The 22,077-nt window shown below is 39.7% G+C and overlaps 1 protein-coding gene across 4 annotated transcripts in view; it reads right to left on the bottom strand.

Annotated features, from left to right (window-relative positions):
* LOC138283788 (golgin subfamily B member 1-like) overlaps positions 1-22,077 on the bottom strand; it is a 409,771-nt gene that overhangs the window by 139,814 nt on the left and 247,880 nt on the right. For all 4 annotated transcript variants that reach the window (XM_069221871.1, XM_069221872.1, XM_069221869.1 and 1 more), the window contains one exon: positions 760-10,659. In XM_069221871.1, coding sequence (XP_069077972.1) covers positions 760-10,659 — 9,900 coding nt within the window. The remainder of the gene's footprint in view (positions 1-759; positions 10,660-22,077) is intronic.

The raw sequence follows: 22,077 nt of genomic DNA, 5'->3' as shown, positions 1-22,077 counted from the left end.
AGCCATCTGATGGTGTGAGTTTTACCTTGGTAACAGTACGGTACAATACAGTTTGAGTCATGTCTCTGAAAAATATTCCTGTGACTATGCTATTCTGCTTTGGATCATTGACTGCATGGTCGCAGGATGGATTGGTGAAGGAGAGTTTTTCACTATCTTGTTGATCTCACCAGCGACCAAAGGGTTTTTTAAATTTCTGGAATGTCTGATATAAAACAAATGTGTCTGCTGCCATTCTCACAAGGTTTCAATACCTTATGGTTTTAGAACAGGGGTCTTCAAACTGGGGGGCCTTAAGGGGAGTGCCTGGCTCTGGCCAAAAGAAGGATTATGCAGATATTAGTGCTTTGAGGAAAGAATTGTTTATTGCATTTTAAAAAAGGTAACAGAACCTAACTACAATGTTTACATAAGTCTAGAAATATTTAAACATTGCCAACTTAATAGAATAATTATGAACAATTCGGGGGGTGGGGGGGGTTTGGGTGGGGGGGGATTAGGGGCTATTTATTTTTTCCCTGGGGTGGTGGGGGCAGGAGGGTGAGGGCGCGGCATTAAAAAGTTTGAAAACCACTGTTTTAGGAAGACATTTTCACAGAACACTGATTTTAGAAAACATTTCTACAGAATTGAATGTTTTTAGTGCAAAGTGTGTTTCTTCAAAACCAGAATACAAGTTAAAATAATAAAGCTACTACAAATGCCATTTAACATTGAATATTGTCATTAGTTAATCCGGCATACATTGGTAGTACTTACCAGGCTCCCTATATTATTTTGAAGGACATTTACATTAGAACTGGCATCAAACGGCCCAGTAATTGATGTATTCCCTTGCTTCGCTTCATGGATTTTTTTCCAATTCCTGATTTGCTGCAGCAATCCGTCTCTGTCATCTTGGAGGCTAGCCATGGCTTTAGAAAATGCATCAATTTGCAGGGCGTAATTTCCACACTCTGAAGACAATCGTGTTATCTCATGGTCTCTATTAGCAAGTGCATATTGAAGATCTTTAATTTTGCTGTCAAGCTGATTTAATGTGTCTTTGTCATTTGCATCAGGAACAACTTCAAAGTTGTTTGCTTCCATCAATCTACAGAGTCTAGATTTCAAATCATTCAACCTAGATTCAAGATGGTCCCCTCGCACCTGTTCAGACTTCAGCTCAACAGCATATTTGCTTTGTAAAACCTTCAAGTCCTCAATCAATTGGTCTCTGTCATTTTGCAGAGCAGCCATTGCTTTAGCAAATGACTTATTCTCTGATTTCAAGTCCGCATTTTGTTTCTTAACCTCCACCATCCATTTCTCGTTTACTTCGTCCTGTCCCTCTATCTTGTTTTCTACTGAACCAGTATCATGCTGGGAAGCCATTACTTTATGCATGTGTTCTAAAAATTTGCTCTTATCTTCATGTTGTTTTTTTCTCCTGAGGAATTCTTGAGCTTCTGTTTCGAATGCCCCTGACACAGGACTAAGATCATCAAAATCTGTTTTTTTACTTTTTTCTTTAGATTCAGAAACAATATTTCCTCTGTTTAGAATTGAAATCAAAGATTCAAGATCTTTATTTTTTGCTAACACTTTTTCATGATCATGTTCTAATAGCTCAATCTTTTCTTTGTTTAATGTTTTTATTCTTTGTAACTCCTTTTGTTCTTTTTGAAGGTAGCATTTGTCTTGCTCAAGAATCTTAATGCGATCAAGTTGCTGTTTAAGTAATTCTTTGAGCTGATGATCTTTAAGAGACAAGACTTGATTAAGATCTTCCCTATACCTTATTAATTGTGCCCTCAACAGTGCATTTTCTGAATGAAGGTCATCAATTTCATTTAAAAGGTTTCTCACTTCTTTCTTCAGATCAATGTTTTTAACTCTACTTTCTACAAGCAAGCCTTTGTGTTGCTCTGACAAGCTTTGATAGTTCTGATCTACACATTTAGGTTCAATAACTTTATTATCCCTTTCAAATTGCAGTGATGGAACTGGTTTTTTTAACATGTCTGTTTCATTGGCAATCTCTAATTGTTCTTGGAAGCTTCTTAGTTCATTTTGATTGAGGTCTTCTTCCAAGGCGAAACATTTACTCTCTATTTCCTTGACCCGTGCCACTTTCTCATTTAGTTCATCTTGTAGGAAGATTTTTAAATTTCTTTGTTTCATCTGACTTTCCTGGTTTAGGATGGCATCTGTGAACTGGTTTTCTGAGATGATCTCTTCATCGATGACTCTATCGCTATTATTTTGAAGAAATGACCTGCTCTGACTACAACCAGCTAACATATCAGTGTTTAATCCACTTTGTAGATTCTTGTCGTTTAAATCCACATCATTTTTAATTTCCTCACACTTAAATGCTAGTTTTTCATTTTCCTTGTTTAGTGCATAATGACTTTTTCGGAGATGGCTCAACTCTTCATAAACTATTTTTAGCTCATCATAACTACCCTTTATTTTTTCACATTCACTTTTCTGCAGTTTCAATTCATTTCTGCTATCTCTTAATTCCTCTTGCAGTGTTGTATTCATAGCAGTAAGCGAGGCAATACTGGAGTTTGCCTCATTCAGTAAACAAATATAGGAATTTAGATTTTCATTAAGAACCTCTGCCTCTTCATGAGATTTGTTAAGATCATTATTTGCAGTTTGTAGGTCTTTTTTATATTTTTCACTATCTGACTGAGATATCTTTACAGTTCTTTCCAAGCTGTAAATTAGTTCTTGAAAATGTATGGAATCACTTTGAAGCTGATGGATTTGTTGCTGCTTTTCTTTTAAAAGGTCTTGCAATTCTCTAGATTTGTTTTTTGAGCGGGCTTCTTTCACATTATCTTCTGAATCTTTCACCAAGTGCAGCTGCTGTAACTTTTGTTCATGGACAGCAGTATTTTTTTCTTTCCTTAAATCCTCTAATTGTTCTGTAAGTGTGGAGTTTTGCAACTGGACCGCTTTCAGGGTATCTGTTAAATGATCTATCTGTTTGATGTTGTTCAGAATTTCTGTCTCTAAAAATTCTTTTTCATATTTTATTTTATCAGAAAGTTCCTGAACATTTTCAAGTTCTTCCTGCAAAAGGCATCTGTCATCTTCTAAAATTCTAACCTTTTCAATCAAGCTAATAGTATGCTGCTTAAAATGTTTTACTTCATTTTCCAATTTACAATTCAAAGTGGTTTTCTGGTCCAATAAATCACTGAATTCTTTTAATTTTTCTAATGTTACATTTCTGTCTTGCTCTATGGTGGTTAAATGTTCTCTCTTTTCTGAGATGTCATTTGTCAGACAGGTAATTTGATTTAAAAAGGACTGTCTCTCACTACTAATGTCATCGAATTTACAAAGTATGTCAGCCTTGTATGCTTCTATTTCACTCTGAAGTTCTACCAGATTTGATTTACTGGCAAAAATGTCATTCTGAAGGCAATCATTTTCCTTCTGCTTTTTCTCTAAATCAAACTTAAGATTTGCAGTAATTTCTTTTAACTCGCTATTCTCTTCTGTTAAACGTGTGTTTGTCATAGTTAACTCGGATAAAACAGACTGCTCAACAGTAGACTTCAGCAAACTGTTTAGACTTTCGGTTTCGCTCAGTAATTTGCCTATTTCTGCTTCTTTAGATTTAATTAGCTCTCTCAGATGAACATTAAGGTTTGTATTCTCTTCATGTGAATTGTGAATTTCTTTTTCAAGCTCTACCTTTTTATATTCCAAATCAATGATTCTTTGAAGTACTTCCTGTTTTTCCTTTCTTGTTAATTCAATAATTTGTCTCATTTTGTCCATTTCATCACTGATATTTTCATAAGCTTGTAGAAGTGATTCATACTCCTTATTTAATTCACTGTGCTTTGCTTTCCAGCTAGATAATTCAACCATCTGAGATTCTTGCAAAGTGTTCAGTTGAATAGAGAAAGCTTCTTTTTCTTGAACTATTGTTTCCATTGTAGATTTAAGACTTTCACATGCAGCACTAAGGTTTTCATTCTCAATTAAAATTCTATCATTTTCAGAAACTAAAACACTTTTTTCTTTATGTAATGAAGAAATTACATCTTTATCTAGTTTAGCTAATAAATGTTCAAGGTTTGAAATTTTATCCAGCAGTTTGTGCTTCTCCAAACTTAGAGCATCAAGCTCCTCTTTTAAAATTGTGTTTTCTTTTATAACATCTCTACGTGATATTAAAGCAGCATGCAGCTTTTTCTGAAGATGTTCTGTAGATTTAGACTCTTCACCAATTTTTGCCTCCTGGTGCTGACATGCATACTCTTTGGTGTTTACTGTACCAACATGTCCCTGGACAATTTTATTTTGCTGTTGAATTTGGTTTTCCAAATTCGCTATAAGTCTATCTTTTTTTGAGATAGAATTTTCTTTTTTCTGTAGACTATCCTTTAGCATTTCAATCTGCAACAATAAATCTTTCAGTTGCACTTTTACTTGTTCTTTCGGACACTGTACTATTTCGTTAAGTGTTACTGCATTTATTTCTGTACTGGTGAACTTAGTTAAAAACTCATTTATTTTACTTTCCTGCATTTTCATGTGACACGTGTGTATCTCTGATGTATCCAACACACTCACAATCCCATCCTGTTCTCTTTTCACATCTTCCATTGGAATTGTACTTTTTTCTGGCATAATGCAGATGCTATCATTTTCAACAACAGAAGCTTCAACCTTTTCTTCTTGGTGCCCATGCTCAGAAAAGGGGATTTCTTTATCTTGTGTCTCTTTGTGATCAGTCCCACTCTCAGAATACCCTAATTTGCAAATATCTTCTGCTTTTACAGAAATCTCAACAGATTTCTCACTCGCATTGTTCTTGAGCTCTTCAAATGCCTTCTGAAGTTGATCATATTTAATGTTCAGTTCCACTAATTGCATTTCTTTTCTACCTATTTCAGACATTAGTTCTGCAGACTCTAACTTACTCTGGTTTATACTGGATTCTTTTTCAGAATGTATTGCCTCATGGTATGTAATACCGTCTTGCAGTGATAATATAGGCATGTGCTTACATTCACATTCTTTGCATTCTATTTGATTGCGATCATTGACTGTGTTGTGATCATAAGTCTGTTCTGAATCGTTAACATAATTATCTTGCTCTAACCAAGTCAATGTTTTCTTCTCATCAAAATGTGATGCACAGAGTTTTGTTTGAATGATTTCTTTCTCATCCTGTTCTAAATGTTGTTGATGGATTTTACTGCAAGATTGCTTAGTAAGTTCACAAGAATCACCAGCTAAAAACTGTTTGTTACTGTTAAACTTTTGCTGGTCTTCTTTTCCATCAATACCAGATTTAATAGCTTCTAAATTAGAAGGTTGTCCAAAACACTTTTCAAATAAACGTTCTCTCTCCTGCAGATCATTTTGCAATTTATTAAGCAATATGTCCCTTTCTTGTATAATTTGTAGATGTTCTTGCAATTCATTTTCCTTTTGAACTATAATATTATTCAGCTCCTTAATGTTCTTCTGGCACTCTTCCAAGAGTGATTCCTTAGCAGCAATGATTTCGTTCAGGTTGTTTTTTTCAGAATCCTTTTCCAACAGTTGGAATTTCAAAAGTTTTTGGCATGACTCATGTTCATTCTTCTCAATTTTAGAAGACTCCAAATGGTGTGTTAACTCATCAATGGTTTTCAATAAGGTGTCTGTTTTCTGTTTCTCTTTGTCTATTTCATCTTGTCCAGTTTGTGCAAGCATTTCATTTTTTTTAAGCAAATCCTTTCTAATAACCAGGGATGCCTGTAATTTCCTTTTCAGGTTATCCTTTTCTTTAGTAATCTTTTCTAAGAGAAGCTGCATTTGATCCTTTTCATTTATTACACCAGCAATTTCTGTTTCTTTCTCAGATAGCAACTTTTTGTAATGGTCCAAGTCCTGCCTACATTTCTCCAAGTCCATGTTCATGCCTACCTCTTGCGTATTTCTAACAGATTCTAGGTGCTCAATCTGGGTCTTCAAAATACTTTTCTCTTCTGAAAACTTTACCATTTCATTTGACATAGACTCCATAACCCTACTAACAGAAGCATCCTTTTCTTTCAACTGACAACTCAATGCAGAAATCAAATCTTTCTGTTGGACAGCTTGCGATGTTAAACTATGTATTTCCTCTTCTTTTCTCCTAACCTCTTCATGCAAATCCAATATTTTATCTCCTTCTTTTTTTAACATTTCATTTTTGATTTGCAGTTCCTTATCTTTATTATCGATTTGTTCCTGCATTATACTTGTATTCATGCTTAAGTTAGAAACCAGAAGTTCATTCTTTTCTGAAAAGATCTGCTGCTGTTTAAGTGCCTCCTTGATAGACTGCATTTCTTCTAACAGACCTTTAATCTCCAACTGATATTTCTCCTTTTGTAAATTCAACATTTTACAATGGTTTTCCTCACTTTCAAAACATTCTTTCTCTTTAATTGAAAGCACAGTTTTCAAATGATTTATTTCATTATTATTAGCCACAATGTTTGCAATTAGGACAGACAACTTTTCTAATCTAGTATCATTTTCAACCTGAATGTTATCAAACATAGGTGTCTTTCTGCTTCCTTCTATTAATTGGTCATCAGTAAATAATTCACAGCCATTCATTTTCTCATCTAGGAGGCACAAGCTGTGCTGTAAAAACTGGACTGTATTTGCCCTTGATGTTAGCTCACTCTCTAAATGATTCAGTTGATCCCTGAGCAGGGCATTTTGCTGGGACAAACTAGCAAGTTCTACATTGTATTTACCTTCCGACTCACAAAGAATAACTTGTAAACTTTCAAATTTCAGCTTTAAGGCACCCAATTCTTCAGAATCCACACTAACCTGCATCTCAAGTTGCTCCTTTTCATTCTTCAGCTGCAATACTTTGGAGTTTATTTCCACGTCAGAATCTTTTAAAGTATTTTTCATTTTTTCTTGCAGTGTCTTCAACTCATCAGACTGTTGCTGTATTTGGTTTTGAAAGGTTGTTGTAAGACTTTCTTTTTCATTAGTTAGCATCCTAATATCTTCCAGTAAGGAATTTCTCTCCTTTACCACATCTGCCACCTGCAGTTGAAGAGTGTCTATTAAAATAGACTTGTCATGAATGTTCTTTGATGAAACAGAATTTAAAACATTCAACTCGGACTTCAAATTCTCAATAAGCTGTAACTGTTTAAAGCATTTCTCTTCAAGAGATTTAACATTTAAATCTTTCTGCTGAATTTCATGTTGCCATGCATGTATTTGTTCCATTTTACTTTGGTATTCCATTTCTACAGCCTCCAGATTGACATTTAAGGAATCAATTGTCTTCTGTTTAGCACAAATGCATTCTTCTTTTTCTTTAACAACACTATTCGTCTGCTTCATTTCTGACATGCATTTATCAATCTCTTCTCTAAGAAGTTTAATCTCATTTGTTAGTGCATGAACTTTGTTTTCAGCTAGCTGCACACTAATATCTTTTTCATTCATAGATTTAAGAAGCTCCGAGATATAATCTTCTTTTTCCCGAAGTGCTTTATTGAGTTCAGACATTTGTTCTAACTGAACTGCACACTGCTCTTGTAGTTGTGAGCATGCCTGTTCTTTTTCAGTGCTTAATTCTTTTGAAGATATCAATTCATTCTCTGTATCCAGCAATTGCCTCTGAAGCTGTGAAACTAACAACCTATGTTGCTCTAACTGCTGTGAACTATAGTTATCTTCTTTATGTGCTATGTCATTTAAATTCTTAATTATACTATCTTTTTCTAACATGGAAAATTTAATACTACCTAATTCAACTGTTTGGTTACTTAACTCTTGTTTTAGGTCTGTGGCTTCTGTCTCAAGACGTTTAATCTGCTGTCTTAAAGTCTCACACACAAGTTCTTTATCTTGTAGTTTTAATTTTAGCTCCTCTGTATAGTCTAGCGCATTTTTTAACATTTTCTCTTTTTCTAATACATTTGATTTCATCTGGCTTTCTTCATGCATTAAGGTTTCAATCTGTTTTTGGTGCATACTTGAAATGCCTTCTATTTCAGAATATTTTGTCTTTAAATTAACATAATCATCTACTTTCTTTTTCAAACACTGATCTTTCTCAATAACCAAATTATTCAGTTCTTCTGATTTGGCATTCAGATTTTTAATCTGGAAGTGTAGGCCAGAAATAACTTCCATATTCTCAGATAGTTGAACCTTTAACAAATCGTACTCCTCACTCTTATCTTTATATGTCTTTATTTCTTGAGTCAGCTTCAACATCTCATTTTCTCTATCCCGACTAGTCTGTTGGAGCTGTGCGGTCTCCAAAACATAGCTCTGCAGCTGACTCTGTAAATCGGACATGAATTGTGAAGACTGACCTTCCTCCTCCAATTGTTTTGCTTTAAGCTCTTGAATTTCTGCTTCTTTTTGAGCCAGAATAGCCATTTTCTCATCATAAATGTCATGCATTTTTTGCTTTTCTATATTCAAGCTGTCAATTTGGTCTCTAAGTGCTAAAACTGTATGAGCCTGTTGGGACAAGTGTGAACTCAAAACTTCAGTTTCCTCTGTCTTTTGTGTCAACTTCACATAAGTTATTTCAAGATCTGCTTTAAGTTTTTGATTTTCTTTGTCCTGGGTATGTAACTGTTGTTTTAGTGACAAAAATTCAGACTGGCTCTGGGACATCTGTGTGTGAATACTCTCATATGCACTCAACTGATTATTTAATTTAATCAAAACCTCTTCATTTTCAATTTTCAGTTTGTCAATTTCTTTACACTGCACATCAAGTCTGGCATTTAATGCTGCATTTTCTTTACTGTGATTGTTATTTAATTGACATAGATCTTGAATCTCTTGATCTTTTTGCATTAATTTAGAATCTCGTTCTTCAACCCACCGGGCAAGTCTTTCATTTTCAGTTTTAGTATATTGCAATTCATTTTGTAATTTATTCATAAGACATTTATTCTCTTCAAACTCAATACATTTTTCACGCAAATCTTTGCATTTTAAATCTACATCAGCCTTTAATTCAAGAATTTGTTTCTGAAACAATTCTATTTTTTTCAGGCTCTGATTGAGTTGCTCCTGTAGGGTGGTGCATTCAGCCAATTTATTCTTTAAAGCATTTTCTTTTTCCAGCGCAACTTCTTTAGCTTCCACCAACTTCACACCCATATCAGAGATTTGCTTTTTTAAGGACTGAATGGATTCTTGGTTGCTAGACAACTGCTCACTTAGGAAGGAACACTCCTTGTTTTTCTCCAATAACTCAGAAGAGAGGGAAGTATCTTTTTGTTCAAGAAGCATAGAAACATGATCAAAATTCTTAATCAATTCTTCTTTATCACGACAAAGCAAAGTAATAGTCTGCTGAAATTCAAACATCTGTTCTTCATTAATCAATAACTTTTTCTCCAATTCCGTTATTGTATTGCCACACTTTAATATTTCACTTTCTTTTTCATCTAACTGTTTAAGTATACTTGTATTTTCATTCATCAACTGCTGCTGTTTGTTTTCCAAAGTAGTCAAACTTCCAGTAAGATCAGAGACTACTTTTATTTGATCTGAAAGGGACGCTTCTTTCTCTTCAAGAGTTAACTTGAGGTGTTTGTTATGTCGATCAAGGTCCTGTTTTAGTACATCCATCTTGTCAATTGCTTCATGTTGCTCTTCAATTTGCCTTTTAAGCTCTCCATTCTTTTGTTCTGCAGCTTCCAACTTTTCAACAAATTTCAATTTTATATCCTCACTTTGCTGTTTAGCTGTCTTAAGACTTCCCTCCAGTGATTTAACTGTATCAAGTTTGTCTTGCTGTATTAATTTTACAGTTTCTTGAAGATGGATGTGCTCTTCAAGACACTTAGATAGTTTAATCAACTCTTCGTCTTTTTTAGTTACTTCAGAAATTAAAATGTTATTATGATCTTTTATAGACGCTAATTGGCTCTCAAAATTTTGAGTATTACTTTCTTTTTCCTCAAGTAAGGAACCCAATTTCTCTTTCAAAGAAGAGTTTTCTTCTACGTGAGCAAGAAGATTCAAACTTTCTTGCTTGCTTTTGGTCTCTGCTTCAAGAAGTTTCTGGGCATATAAACAATTCTGTTCTTTCAGAAGAGAGATCTGGACTTCACATTCTGTGAGATGGTTACGATGTACAAGAGCATGGGTCTGAATTTGTGAGCGAAGATCCTTAATTGTTTCAGCATATTCATTAACTTGGTTATTCAATTCTTTGGCTTCTTTACTTTGCACTTCATTTTGGTCTTTTGTCTGTTTCAGTTCAATTACCATTTCTTCCAGTTTTTCACTTAGCGCTGACATTTTCATGCTTGATTCTTGAATATCCAAAGATTGAGATTCTCTTAGTAGGTGATTTTCACGCTGAGCCTTTCCTATGCTTTCTTCCATTACTCTCATTTCTTCTTCTTTAGACTGAAGTTCTTGCTTTAATACTGAAAGCTGTTCAGAAAATTCAATTATGTTGGATGAAAAAGATGCTAGCTCCTTCTCTTTTTCCTCAAGTACTTCCTTGAGATTGTCATTTTCTCTCTCACATCTTTGAATGTCACGAATTAACTGTGACCTCTCTTCTAAATGGCAGGTATTGAGTCTCTCAAGTTCTTCGTTTGTCTGGTCGAGCTCGCGCTGAATAGCCTCCAAAGCCAAATCTTGTTTTGCGGTCTGAAAATGAAACAGTCAAGCATGTTATACCTGTATATCAAACAGAGTAAACTGCAGCTGCTGGTTTTTAAGAATATTGGCTGATCACTGAATCAATCATATGCATTAAAAAAGGTAACATTTTAAAACATCTATGTCCAGGTTCTTTCCTACTCAACTTGTGGGCCATAGTCTTAAGCTAAAGAGCGATGAGAAGAAGCATCAGAAAAACAAGCAGGAATAAAATCTCTAAGAATTTTGAGGACAGAATGGAAATTATAACTATAAAACCCAAACTGAACCAGGCCTCTGAAACGGAGTGAAGTATTTCACATAGCTCGCTTACCTGTATCCCTGTTTTAAAAAAAGTACTTAAAAGGTGAAAGAGAACAATGATTGGCTAACTAGATAAAGGAAACACCTCTTTGGGGGATTTGTCTCAGGTGTCCCGATCATCTTCAAAATGCTCAATGCCCCTTTGATGGAGAACTGAAGCAGAAACATACTGCTGCTGTACCATTCTACCAGAGATAGTTTTGAACAAGGCACTTGGCTCCACAAAATACCATTCTTTATTGTTTGGTGATTTTCTTCCAAAAGTACTCATAAGTGTGCGAGTCAGAAGGAAACATCTAAAAAAAATGTGCAGTACATGAGCACCAAACTGAAGTACCAGCCTTCATAACAATACAGACAGGAATTGCTGACTCTGGTACCAAACTGTAGTACTCAACCCCCTTTATCAACAAGTGAATGCTTCTGTCATACAACAGGAACCAAATCTCTCTCAGTACAACGCCCTTCTCGATATCGACAACAGCAGGTTTGTAAACAACTGCAGAAGAAATTCAAGGCAAAAGACAGAGGAAGACACCAGATGGTAGATCGGTTCATCAAACAAAAGCCTTGCGAGTGTCAGCCTCTAAGAACTGATTACTACAGAACATGCACTGTCGGAAACCGACGGTTAATGATATATGCAAAAGGAGAGGATACTAATTGAAAAAAATACATCAAAAACATACCCCATCTACATACCCAAACTCTTTGCTTTACCGACCACCTCTACCTTAGAGCTACATGTTTTCCAAAATGCAAGGTTGTTGTGAAGGTAGGTAAGAGAAGACTAAAAGTGCCAAACATGAAGTTCTTATTCTTAATCTGTTGCCCTATTCTTTTTTAAATAGGCTCCTAGGTGAAACTTGAGAATACACATAATAATTACATATATTCACAGGGCGGCAATGTGGTACGCACTGCTGTGTTGGTTTAGATACATCTAAGCAGATAAATCAACCAGTCAGATTAGGAATTCATGTTGCTTTGAAACAGTGGAGGAGAGGATGTCTTCCTGATGCCCACTGTCGCCATTTCATGGTCATGGAAATTATGTGATGCTACAGATTCTTGCAATTGTCAGGATATTTCACCTATTATGTTGTCAAAAAGGGAGAAACTTGATTATTCAGTGCCAGGAAACCCTTGTGATAAAGTGTACTTTGTAAACAAGATACATTACTGCATGTTTGAGGTACTCAATCAATCAATCAATCAATCAGTGTTCTTTAAGCGCAACTACTCACCCGTGAGGGTCTCAAGGCACTGTTGGGGGTGGAGAGCATCCATCAGTGCTGTGGTTCTTCAAATAGGCAGGTCTTCAAATAGCCATGTCTTCAGCTCTTTCGTGAAGTTGAGGAGGGGTGGTAGGACGTTCCAGGCTGTGGTGGCGAGGTAGGAGAACAAGCATTCCCCTGTTATTGTTTTTCTGATGCGGGGTAGTTCGGCGAGAGAGAGCTGGGCTGAGCGTAGGGTCCTGTGGGGTACGTGGAAATTGAGTTCAGGTAAGCTGGTCCGGTGTCATGGAGGGCTTTGTGTGAGTGGGTGAGGATCTTGAAGACTGGGAACTATTCATTGTTTTGTTACATCTTTTATGATCCTTGTTATCTCTGACAAAGAGTGGAGAAGTGGTCTTTAATTGTAGAGGCTGGATCATAAGAAATTAGTTACTTACCTGTAACTGCAGTTATCCAGTATTGGTATCTTTCATAGCTTCACATGCTTGAATCTTCCCCGAAGTGGGAGTCCCACAGTATCCTATAAAGCAGTATGCAAGAACCACAGAGGCTACAATGTAAATAGGCCTCAAATTTTCTAGTCTCTCCATGTCCTTTTTTTCTAATAATTTGTTTTTTTTTTATTAAAAAGGACCAAATTTGAACCATAACCAATCAGGCGACATCACCCTCTAGAACACTCCCAAGAGAAGCTCCCTTCCTCAGATTTTCAGCACTAGAGTGAATTATGTATCCTGAGTCAGCAAAGGGAGCCTCTACAGGGAGGAGGGTGGGTTGCATGTGAATCTATGAAAGATACCACTACTGGATAACTGCAGTTACAGGTAACTCATTTCTTATCCAGTATTGGATCTTTCAAAGATTCACATGCTTGAATCAGAATAATAAGCAGTATTAGCTATGTAGAATAATAAAATTGTAGCGGATGGTGGGTATGAAATATTTTTTTTTCTTTTTTTTTAAACATATATCAGAACTTATATAGAGTAGTAATAACATAAAACTGTATCCAGAAATGTTTGACTTATGACAGTAATAATAATAATAATAATACAATTGAATCACCAGTATTAGAAATAAAATGTTTCATTACCACAGAGGCTCAACTTACTGGAACAGATGACGCAGAACCGCTTGACCCACAGCTGCATCAGTTCTATGCGTGGACTGGAGGCAGTAGTGCTTTGTGAACGAATGGGTACTCTTCCAAGCAGCAACACAGCATATTTATTCTAACAGAACTCCAGCAAAACACAGCAGATGAAGTAGATACTGCCCTTGTTGAATGTGCTCTAGGCCGCCTTTCTATAGGCTTTACTGATGCAGAATGGCAGAATTGAATGGTTGCCGAAAGCCATCTTGCTAACATTGTCTGCAGTGCCCAGTGCCCAGGTCCGTAGGAAAGTAACTGATCAGACTTGCAACGAGTTTTAGTTCATTGAAGACAGAACTTAAGACATCTCTTCACATCCAATGTGTGGAGGGATTTTTCTGCTGGCAATGTTGGATTGGGGAAATATGTCCGGAGAATAACTGGTTGATTGAGATAAAACTGAGAAGGAACTTTAGGAATGAGTTTTGGATTCGTTTTGAGAATGACGAAATCCTCAATAAAATGCAGAAAAGGTTTATGTGTAGTGAAAGCCTGGATTTCACTGACTCTTCTAGTGGAAGTGATCGCTAGTAGGAAAGCTATCTTCCACGTAAGAAACTTGAGGTCTGCCTTATTGATAGGTTCAAACGGAGATTTCATTAATTGTGAGAGTACAATGTTAAGGTGCCATTCAGGGGGAGGCAACATTACTGGAGGAAAGACCCTGTCTAAACCTCTCATGAATTGCTTAGTTAGTTGTGACGGACAAAGGGAGGCCGTGTTTGAAGAGCGTCTGCATGTCGACATTGCTGCCAAATGCACTTTTACTGAGGAATGCACAAGCCCGGATTTCGCTAGCATTAACAGGTAAGGTAATATTTGTTCTGGACAGGCCTCATACGCGTGTAAGTTATGTTGCTGACACCAACAACAGAGCCGCTCCCTTTTAAGTCGATAGGTTTTGTTTGTGCTGTCTGTTCTCACTTTAGAAAGTATGTGTTGGATCTGACCCTTTTACAGGGTCATTCCCCAAACTTTTTGCCTTTTCTTCCATATTTTTCTGGCCCTTTTTGGCTGACGTTATGACTGATCACTTTATCACTGCTTATCAGTGCTAAAGTGCATATGCTCTCCCTTGTAAACTTGGTATGAATGGCTTATACATAATTGGCGTATTTAATTTACCTGTAAGTCCCTTGTAAAGTGGTATCTCTATACCCAGGGCCTGTAAATTGAATGCTACTAGTGGGCCTGCAGCGCTGCTTGCGCCACTCACTGAAGTAGCCTTTCAAACCTGTCTCAGGCCTGCTAGCACAGGGCCTGTGTACGCAGTTTTCTGCCACAGGGACCTGGCATCTAAATTTACTTGCCAGGCCCAGAACTCCCCTTTTGCTACATGTAAGTCACCCCATGGTAGGCCCTAGCTAGCCCTATGGGCAGGGTGCCATGTATGTAGAAGGCAGGGCATGTGCCTAGTAGCGTGGCCTGTCCTGGTAGTGACAAACAGCCTATTTGGTTTCTCACTGATGTGAGTGTTGCCTTCTCATATGATTGCATTGGAAATGCCTTGCCTTATGTGTAGGGGGAAGTGTCTGATTAATGAGGGGTAGCGTGGGAATGTTTGGTATGGTTGTAATGGTAGTGAGAAATGCTGCTTACTGATGTAGGTGGATTTTTTATTATCATTACAGAAAGAGCAATTATCTGAGCTTGAAACTCTGGTGGTTTGCAGCTTGACTCCAATCCACGCCTGGGAAGAGTGACAGTTGGGCTTTGTGCATACTTTTCATACAGCCTGTACACAGGGAGGGTGGATGTGTCACAGAGGTGCGTCTACATACTGAATAGTCTTCCTGGGCTGAGAGAAGGGAGAGGTAGGGCACACATGCATTTGTAAAGGCTGTGTCCTGGCCTCACACAAAAGGGTTGTTTACCCCAACTGATGTTTGCAGCATGTTCTGGAGGAGAGAGGGGGCATTCCCAGAACCAGTTGTAACAGGTTGGAACCTCCTCTTCCCCCTCTTTCTGAAACACACTGTAAAAGAGTATAAGTACAGGAGATTTCCCCCACGATTTGGCCTGAAGAGACATTCTCTGGACATCTTCAGGACACAGAACGCTATTTAATGGACTCACCAGGATCCACCTTGGACTGCTGCTGCTGTGCTGACCAGTGACCTACTAGGTCACTAGGAGGAATTGCCACCATCTCCATCCCTTGTGCTAGCCTGTTTGGGCCTGCTAGCCCTGTGCTTCCACCCCCCCCCCACCTTCTGTCTCCAGGGGCAGGGTGGCAAGGCCCCTAACCCCTGCAACTATCCCCAGCACAAGGAGTGCTTCGTTTTTGTGGTGGGCATCATAGCGGTGAGTGCAGCGCTTGCGTGGGGCCCTGGGTGCTCGTAAATGCCTCGCTGAGAAGGAGCTCACTGCTGTAACCTGGGCGTAATGCGCTGAAAAGCGCTTGCCGATATCCAGAATTACAGCCACAGCCTGGGCGGGCTGCTCTCATCAAGCGCGAGTGATGTACTGTCCCTGGGACATCTGGTGCATGGCAAGGTGAAGATCAGAGCATGCGTGCTCTGGATAGTGCCCCCGGGGCGACGAAAGCTGAAGCAAGTGCCCCCGGGGCCCGAGTGGGCACCTGTTTCTGGTGCTTCACCGCCACAGCCAAGCCCACGAGGAGAGAGGGAGCTGCGTCTCTCCAAAGGAAGTCGGACCACGAGGACGTGGTTGCAGGCTGCTGAGCCCCTCTGAGGAAGGGGAGAGGGGCCGCATTTAGAGAGCACATAAGGTTATTGCAGCCCCCGAGAGAAGAGCGGGGTTGCAACTCTTCCCCTGGTCTCCCTGACACTGGTGGGTGGGATGGAAGCCTCGCCGGAGGGCCCCCGCGGCGCAAGTCTCCCTCGGAGGCCCACTTGTTCTTCGGGGGCATTGTTGTGGCCCTCCCTTTGTTGGAGGGCCAGCGGAGGATTGGGGGGCCCCTAAAGATCTGGGGCCCATTCTAAAAACCAGAGGGGGAGCGTACCAACCCCTTGCCCCCAGGATCAACACGTGGCCCCCGTTTTGCACATAGGAGCGCATGGCCCCATCCTCTTGGCAATAGGAGTGCACTTACATCATAATACAGGTACTTTTTGGACGTATTCGTTTCTATGATCCTAATTTGGACATGGGGGGGTGGTTTGTTAACCTGCTTATTTTACGATGTACTATATATGTGTGTGGATGTTCCTTTTATGAGCATAACATGCTAATATATCGTCATGACTTGCCATATGTTCTCTAACATATCTGTTCATTTCTTTTATAATGTGTTTCCTGACTACTGCTTATGTTGCAGAATCCCGAGTACTTACGTGTTCTAATGTGACTACTGTTTATTCTTGCAGAGTATTAGTAACCTGTGTAACGTTCTAAAAACTTCTAAGGTAGCAGAGTATTTCTGACATGTAAAGTTTGGTCTAATTATGTTTTGTGCAATACATTTTATTTTTACATAGCTCAGTATTGTGTTTACTTGTGGAGTATATATTGTGTCACGTGTGTTGTGCAAATGCTTTACACGTTGCTTCCAGGTTGGGCCTGACTGCTCGTGCCAAGCTTCCAAGAGGGTGAGCAGAAGGTTATCTTGGACGTGTAACTCCCTTGCACTGACTAGAGTGGGTGGGTTCTACCTGGCTTAGGTGCATACCCAAGCCAACCAGAAACCCCATTTCTAACAGTATGTTTCTACATTCTGGGGTAATACAGATGCTGAACTCATGGAATTCAGGAGCCATGAATGCAAGTGCAGTGACGTTGGATCTGGATGCAATATCTCCCATTGATGCATTTATAGCAGCATTGGAGTTGGTGGAAGACGGATTGGTGTGGCTTCCGACATCAGAAGAAGCTCCGTGTACCAGAACTGCCTGGGCCATCTGGGAGAGATTAGTATTAGGCTACAGGATTCCGCCTTCATTTTGGCTATGACTTTGGGAATTAATGGGATGGGGGAAAGTGTACGTACGCATAGATCCCGGACCATCGCATCGAAAGGGCATTCCCCCAAGACCCTGGAAGGGGATACCAACTTGCGTGAAATTGGCATTTGGTATTGCAGTTCGTAGCAAAAAGATCCAGAGTTTGCCTCCCCCATGTTGCAAATATTTTGTCTAGTTGGGCTTAATTCAGTTCCCATTTGCGGCAATCGCTGTTGGCCCTGCTAAGTGCACCTGCCAACGTGTTGTGAGCTCCTGAGACGTGTTCGACCTTCAAGGAGATGTTGTGGCTTGGTAGCCAGTGTGAGTGTGTTAAGGATTTTGAGCCTCTCTACTTGTTGCCATAATACATGCTGGTTGCGTTGTCTGTCCGCACCAGCACTCGAGAACCTTGTACCCTTGGGAGGAAAGTCTGCAATGTGAGGAAGATAGTTTTGAGTTCTAAGCTGTTGATGTGCATCAGCTTCTGATGGCTTGACCATCTCCTCTGGATTTGCAGATCTTGGCGATGACCTCCCCATCCTTCCAATTATGCATCTGTCGTAAATATAAACTATGGGACTAACGGAATATACGTGGGGCCTTGAGAAAGATGAGACTGGTGAGCTCACCTGTCCAATGCCTTTATCATCTTTGGCGTAACAAGAATGCGATCTTCGAATGATCCTTGTGATTGGTTCCAAAGGATTTGCAAATCCAACCATAATGGTCTCATTTTGAGACGTGCATTTAATACTAGGTTGATTGTGGAAGATATCATACCTAGGAGCGATATGTACAACCTCACTGAAATGGACTTTCTTCTTGATATTACTGTGGCCAAAGATGTCAGCCGATTCTGTTGTTCCTGTGTAAGGAAGGCCTTGTTGTGCTGCCTGTCCAGAACAGCTCCGAGAAAAGTCATTCTTTGAGTGGGTATTGTGAGAGATTTCCTCTTGTTGACTGTGAGACCTAATTTTTGAAAGAGCATAAAGCAGTCCTTTGTCGCCTTGAGTGTTTTTGTGGAGTTGAAGCTTTTAGTAGCCAGTCGTCTAGGTATGGAAAAACCTGATGACCTTGCTTCCTGAGAACGGCTGCTACTGGGGCTAAACACTTGGTGAAAATGCATGGGTCTGACCTGAGTCCAAAGGGAAGGACTCGAAACTGATAGTGATTACCAGCCACTGTGAACTGAATATACATGCAATGCTTGGGATGAATGGGGATATGAAAATAAGCATCTTCCAAGTCTAGAAATGTGATATAGTCTCCGCTGTTTAGTAGATTTAATATATCTGAAAGAGTGATCATTCTGAAAGTTTGCTTGCGGAGATATTTGTTTAGATGCCACAGGTTTAGAATAGGTCTCCATTCCCCTGTTTACTTTTGCATGAGAAAAAAGCGGAATAAAATCCTTTTCCTTTCTGAGCTATTGGAACTTCCTCTATTGCTCCTTTGTGAAGCATCAATTTGGTTTATTTTTTCAATAAGTGAAGATGAGGGGAATGCGCCCCTTTTGGTGGGGTATTTGGTGTTTTTTGTGTGAATTTGAAGGTGTGGCCATAAGCCACTCTGTCTAATACCCACTGATCCAAGGTGATAGTTTTCCAGTTGTAGACATATTTGGATATATTTGCCCCTACTTGATGCTAGGAAGGTTGAGTAGCTGGTACTTGGACTGGGTCACTGCTTACGTCCTGTGTCTCTGGACTGATGTGAGGTTCTCCGGCGAGCTCCCTGTTTAGAGAAACCAGCTGTAGGTGGTTGACAAAACGTTTGCGTGGTCTATATTGAGATTGGTACGGCTTAAACTGTTGGGAGCAGTAGTATGAACCTCTATAGGTGGAAAACTCTCACCCTGTGGCACTCTGAAAGGCAATCTTCTATATTGCAATGCACCTAAGGGCTTAGCGGTGTCAGTGTCTGTTTTAATGGTAGGAAGAGCTTGCCAAATAGTATATCCCCATCATAAGCCATTTCCAGAATCTTTGTTTGCACTTCAGGTCGAAATGAAGTGGCTTTAAGCCAACCCTGATGCCTCAGAACAGCTGCGCCTGCTAATTGCCTATTGAGGAGATATCCATGGCGGAGTCAATAATTTCATAAGATGCTTGTTCTCCTTGTAAGATCTTTTTTGCGCCCTGTCTTTGGTCCTCTGGAATGAGATCTATCATAGATTTGATGTCAGACCATATCTGCCTGTCATATCGTTCCCGGATAGCCAAAGCGTTAGCCGCCCTGACTGTAACCGCCGACATGAGGGAAAATCTTTTGCCTATAGTGTCAAGACGTCGTCCGTCTCTATCTGCTGGTACGGAGATGGGAATGGCGAATTTTTAGATGATCTTTGCGCAGCTTGAGAAACTACGTAATCCGGCCTAGGGTGCCCCGTGAGGCATGCTGGAGAGCATCATCAGGAGCCGTGTATTTTTTGTCAATACAGGGTAGGACTGCTGACATGGTAGCGGGGTTCTTTATAATTCTAATACCCTCCTGCCATAAGTGGTCAATGATGGGAATGGATCTCACTGATTTCCGTGCCTGGTCTTTGAAACCATATAAGAAGCAATCAGAATGCTTAACCGCAATGGGTAGGTGAAATCTCACAGCTGACCTTTCCATAATACAATGAAACCCCCCAATGTCCTCCAGAGGGGAATCAGCCGCAGTGTGTTGAGTAAGGATGATGTAATCATCCCAGTCGTCTGGTTGAGCCAGTAGTTCACCTTTTTCCCTGGCCTCATCCTCCGATGTGGAAGGATCATCTCTAGGAGGCGAGACAGCACGTGGTGGTGGTATCATTCTCAGCGTAGCTGGAGGCAGTATGTCTGATGTTGGAATAGGAACTGTACGTGGAGGGGTTGATGGTGGAACCCCAGTTGGTGGAGGGAAGCGCCGTCTGTAGTCTGAAAAAGTCTTGAAGATCCTGTGCTAGTGTGCGAGGCATTTATACATGTTCCTGAGAGCGATGGGATTCTGCATACTACCGTTGATGCTCAGTGTACTTGCGAGTAGAGGGTTGACTATAGTATCCTTCAAAGTCCTGACTTTGGTCACCCTCATAATACTCTTCCTCTTGATATTTAAAATGGAACTTTGAAGGACTATGAGCTGGTCCAAAAGGTCCTTCCTCATCTGACTCTTCCATGTCTAACAGGTGACTTGGAAGAAGGGGTGAAATGTTCGGCGTGTATGCCAGGGAATGTTTGTAGAATGTTTTCATTTTTAATCTCGTCGACGGTGTCATCGTCGGTGGGGTTGTCGACGGTGTCATCGTCGGTGGGGTTGTCGACGGTGGTATCGTCGATGGCCGTACTATCGTCGGCGAGGGCTTATCCACTGACAATGGCATCGTCTTCACCCTCGTCATCGGGCAAACCGTCTTTGCTGGCACTGAAGTACTTTCATCTCCAAGGTTCTCGTGGACGATATGGGAATCTGAAGTGAAGATGTGGTCATCGTTAATGAAGATGTTCTCGTCGACGATACGGTGGTGACGGTCGTCGTCAACGATGTTGCTGTCAACAGAATTAGAAAAGGAGATTTTTCTCCTGTCATCGACGTGCCTGAGGCAACTTTACCTTTTCCCTTTTGTTGCTTACATGGGCTAGCTGGAGTAGATAAAGCTACCTCTGTAGAGGGTTGTTTTTCTTTTTCTCTTTTCTTAGAATCCCTTGACTGGTGGTGAATTTTGAAAGATTTTCTGCTCTTCTCGGAAGTCCCCTCTTAAGATCTAGCCCTTTTATGTGACTTAGGGGTTTTATGGGCTTTAGTTTTTTGTAGCGACAGCAATAATCTGCCTTCTCTGTCTCTCAAAGTCTTAGGTTGAAAATTACGACAGATTTTGCATTCCTTTGCCTTATGAGTAGGGTGAAGGCAATAAATAATTTTTTTATGTGGATCATCCACATGCACTCTTTTTCCCGTAGGTCTTGTAGGGGCGAAAGAGGCCTTTAGAATCAGACAGTAATTAGAATAAACAAAAGTCCAAACCTTTTTTGAAGTAATTGAAGTAATTTGTGGAAAAAACTGAGCAGAGCTGAGGGAGACTCCCTTCACACTCGATGTGCAGTGAAAATCTAAGGAAGGGAGCTTCTCTTGGGAGTGTTCTAGAGGGTGCTGTCGCCTGATTGGTTATGGTTCAAGTGTAGAAGATTCAAGCATGTGAACCTATGAAAGATCCAATACTGGACAATTAAGCTTTACAATTTTCACACTTGCTCAGGGATTAGTACTGCAAGGGACAGGTAATGATATATAGACTTTGGGTTGTTTGATCTGGGCACAAAGTCATATCCAGCATCTTGGTCCGCATCTTCAAAATCCTATTCTCTAAACAGAACATGAAATATTAATGAACTCGGTCCAAGATGGCAGGGACATTTTCTGAAACCTCCAGATATGGAACTTCACTTAATATTTTTTTATTTTTCTCTAGTTCCTTTGCAACTGGATTGATCTGGGTCTGCTTTCTTTGCATTCCGGACTGCTCACAGATATTCCATAATCTGAGACTCCCTGTTGGCTGCAGTTCGAGGTTTTCTCTTCCACTGCTTTACTTTCTGATCCAAACTGTTCATGTCTGCCAGGTCTCACTTGCTCCACTACCCGGACACCTTTTCAACTATTTTTTTTTTTTTTTTTCACACTGTAAAGGAACACCACATCTAGGGTTTTGCCAATTTTAAAGTCAGACACGCTAAAATAATCCCAGAGGAGAAAAATGTGTGTAACACAGTTGAGTAGCTGTTTCATCTTACAAGAGCATTCCTGCTGCCCGAGGAAGCTCTTGACCGTGACTGCAGGGATTTCA

This window comes from Pleurodeles waltl, chromosome 3_1, assembly GCF_031143425.1.
Source record: "Pleurodeles waltl isolate 20211129_DDA chromosome 3_1, aPleWal1.hap1.20221129, whole genome shotgun sequence".
NCBI lineage: Eukaryota > Metazoa > Chordata > Amphibia > Caudata > Salamandridae > Pleurodeles > Pleurodeles waltl.
This window is presented reverse-complemented; position numbering and strand designations above follow the sequence as displayed.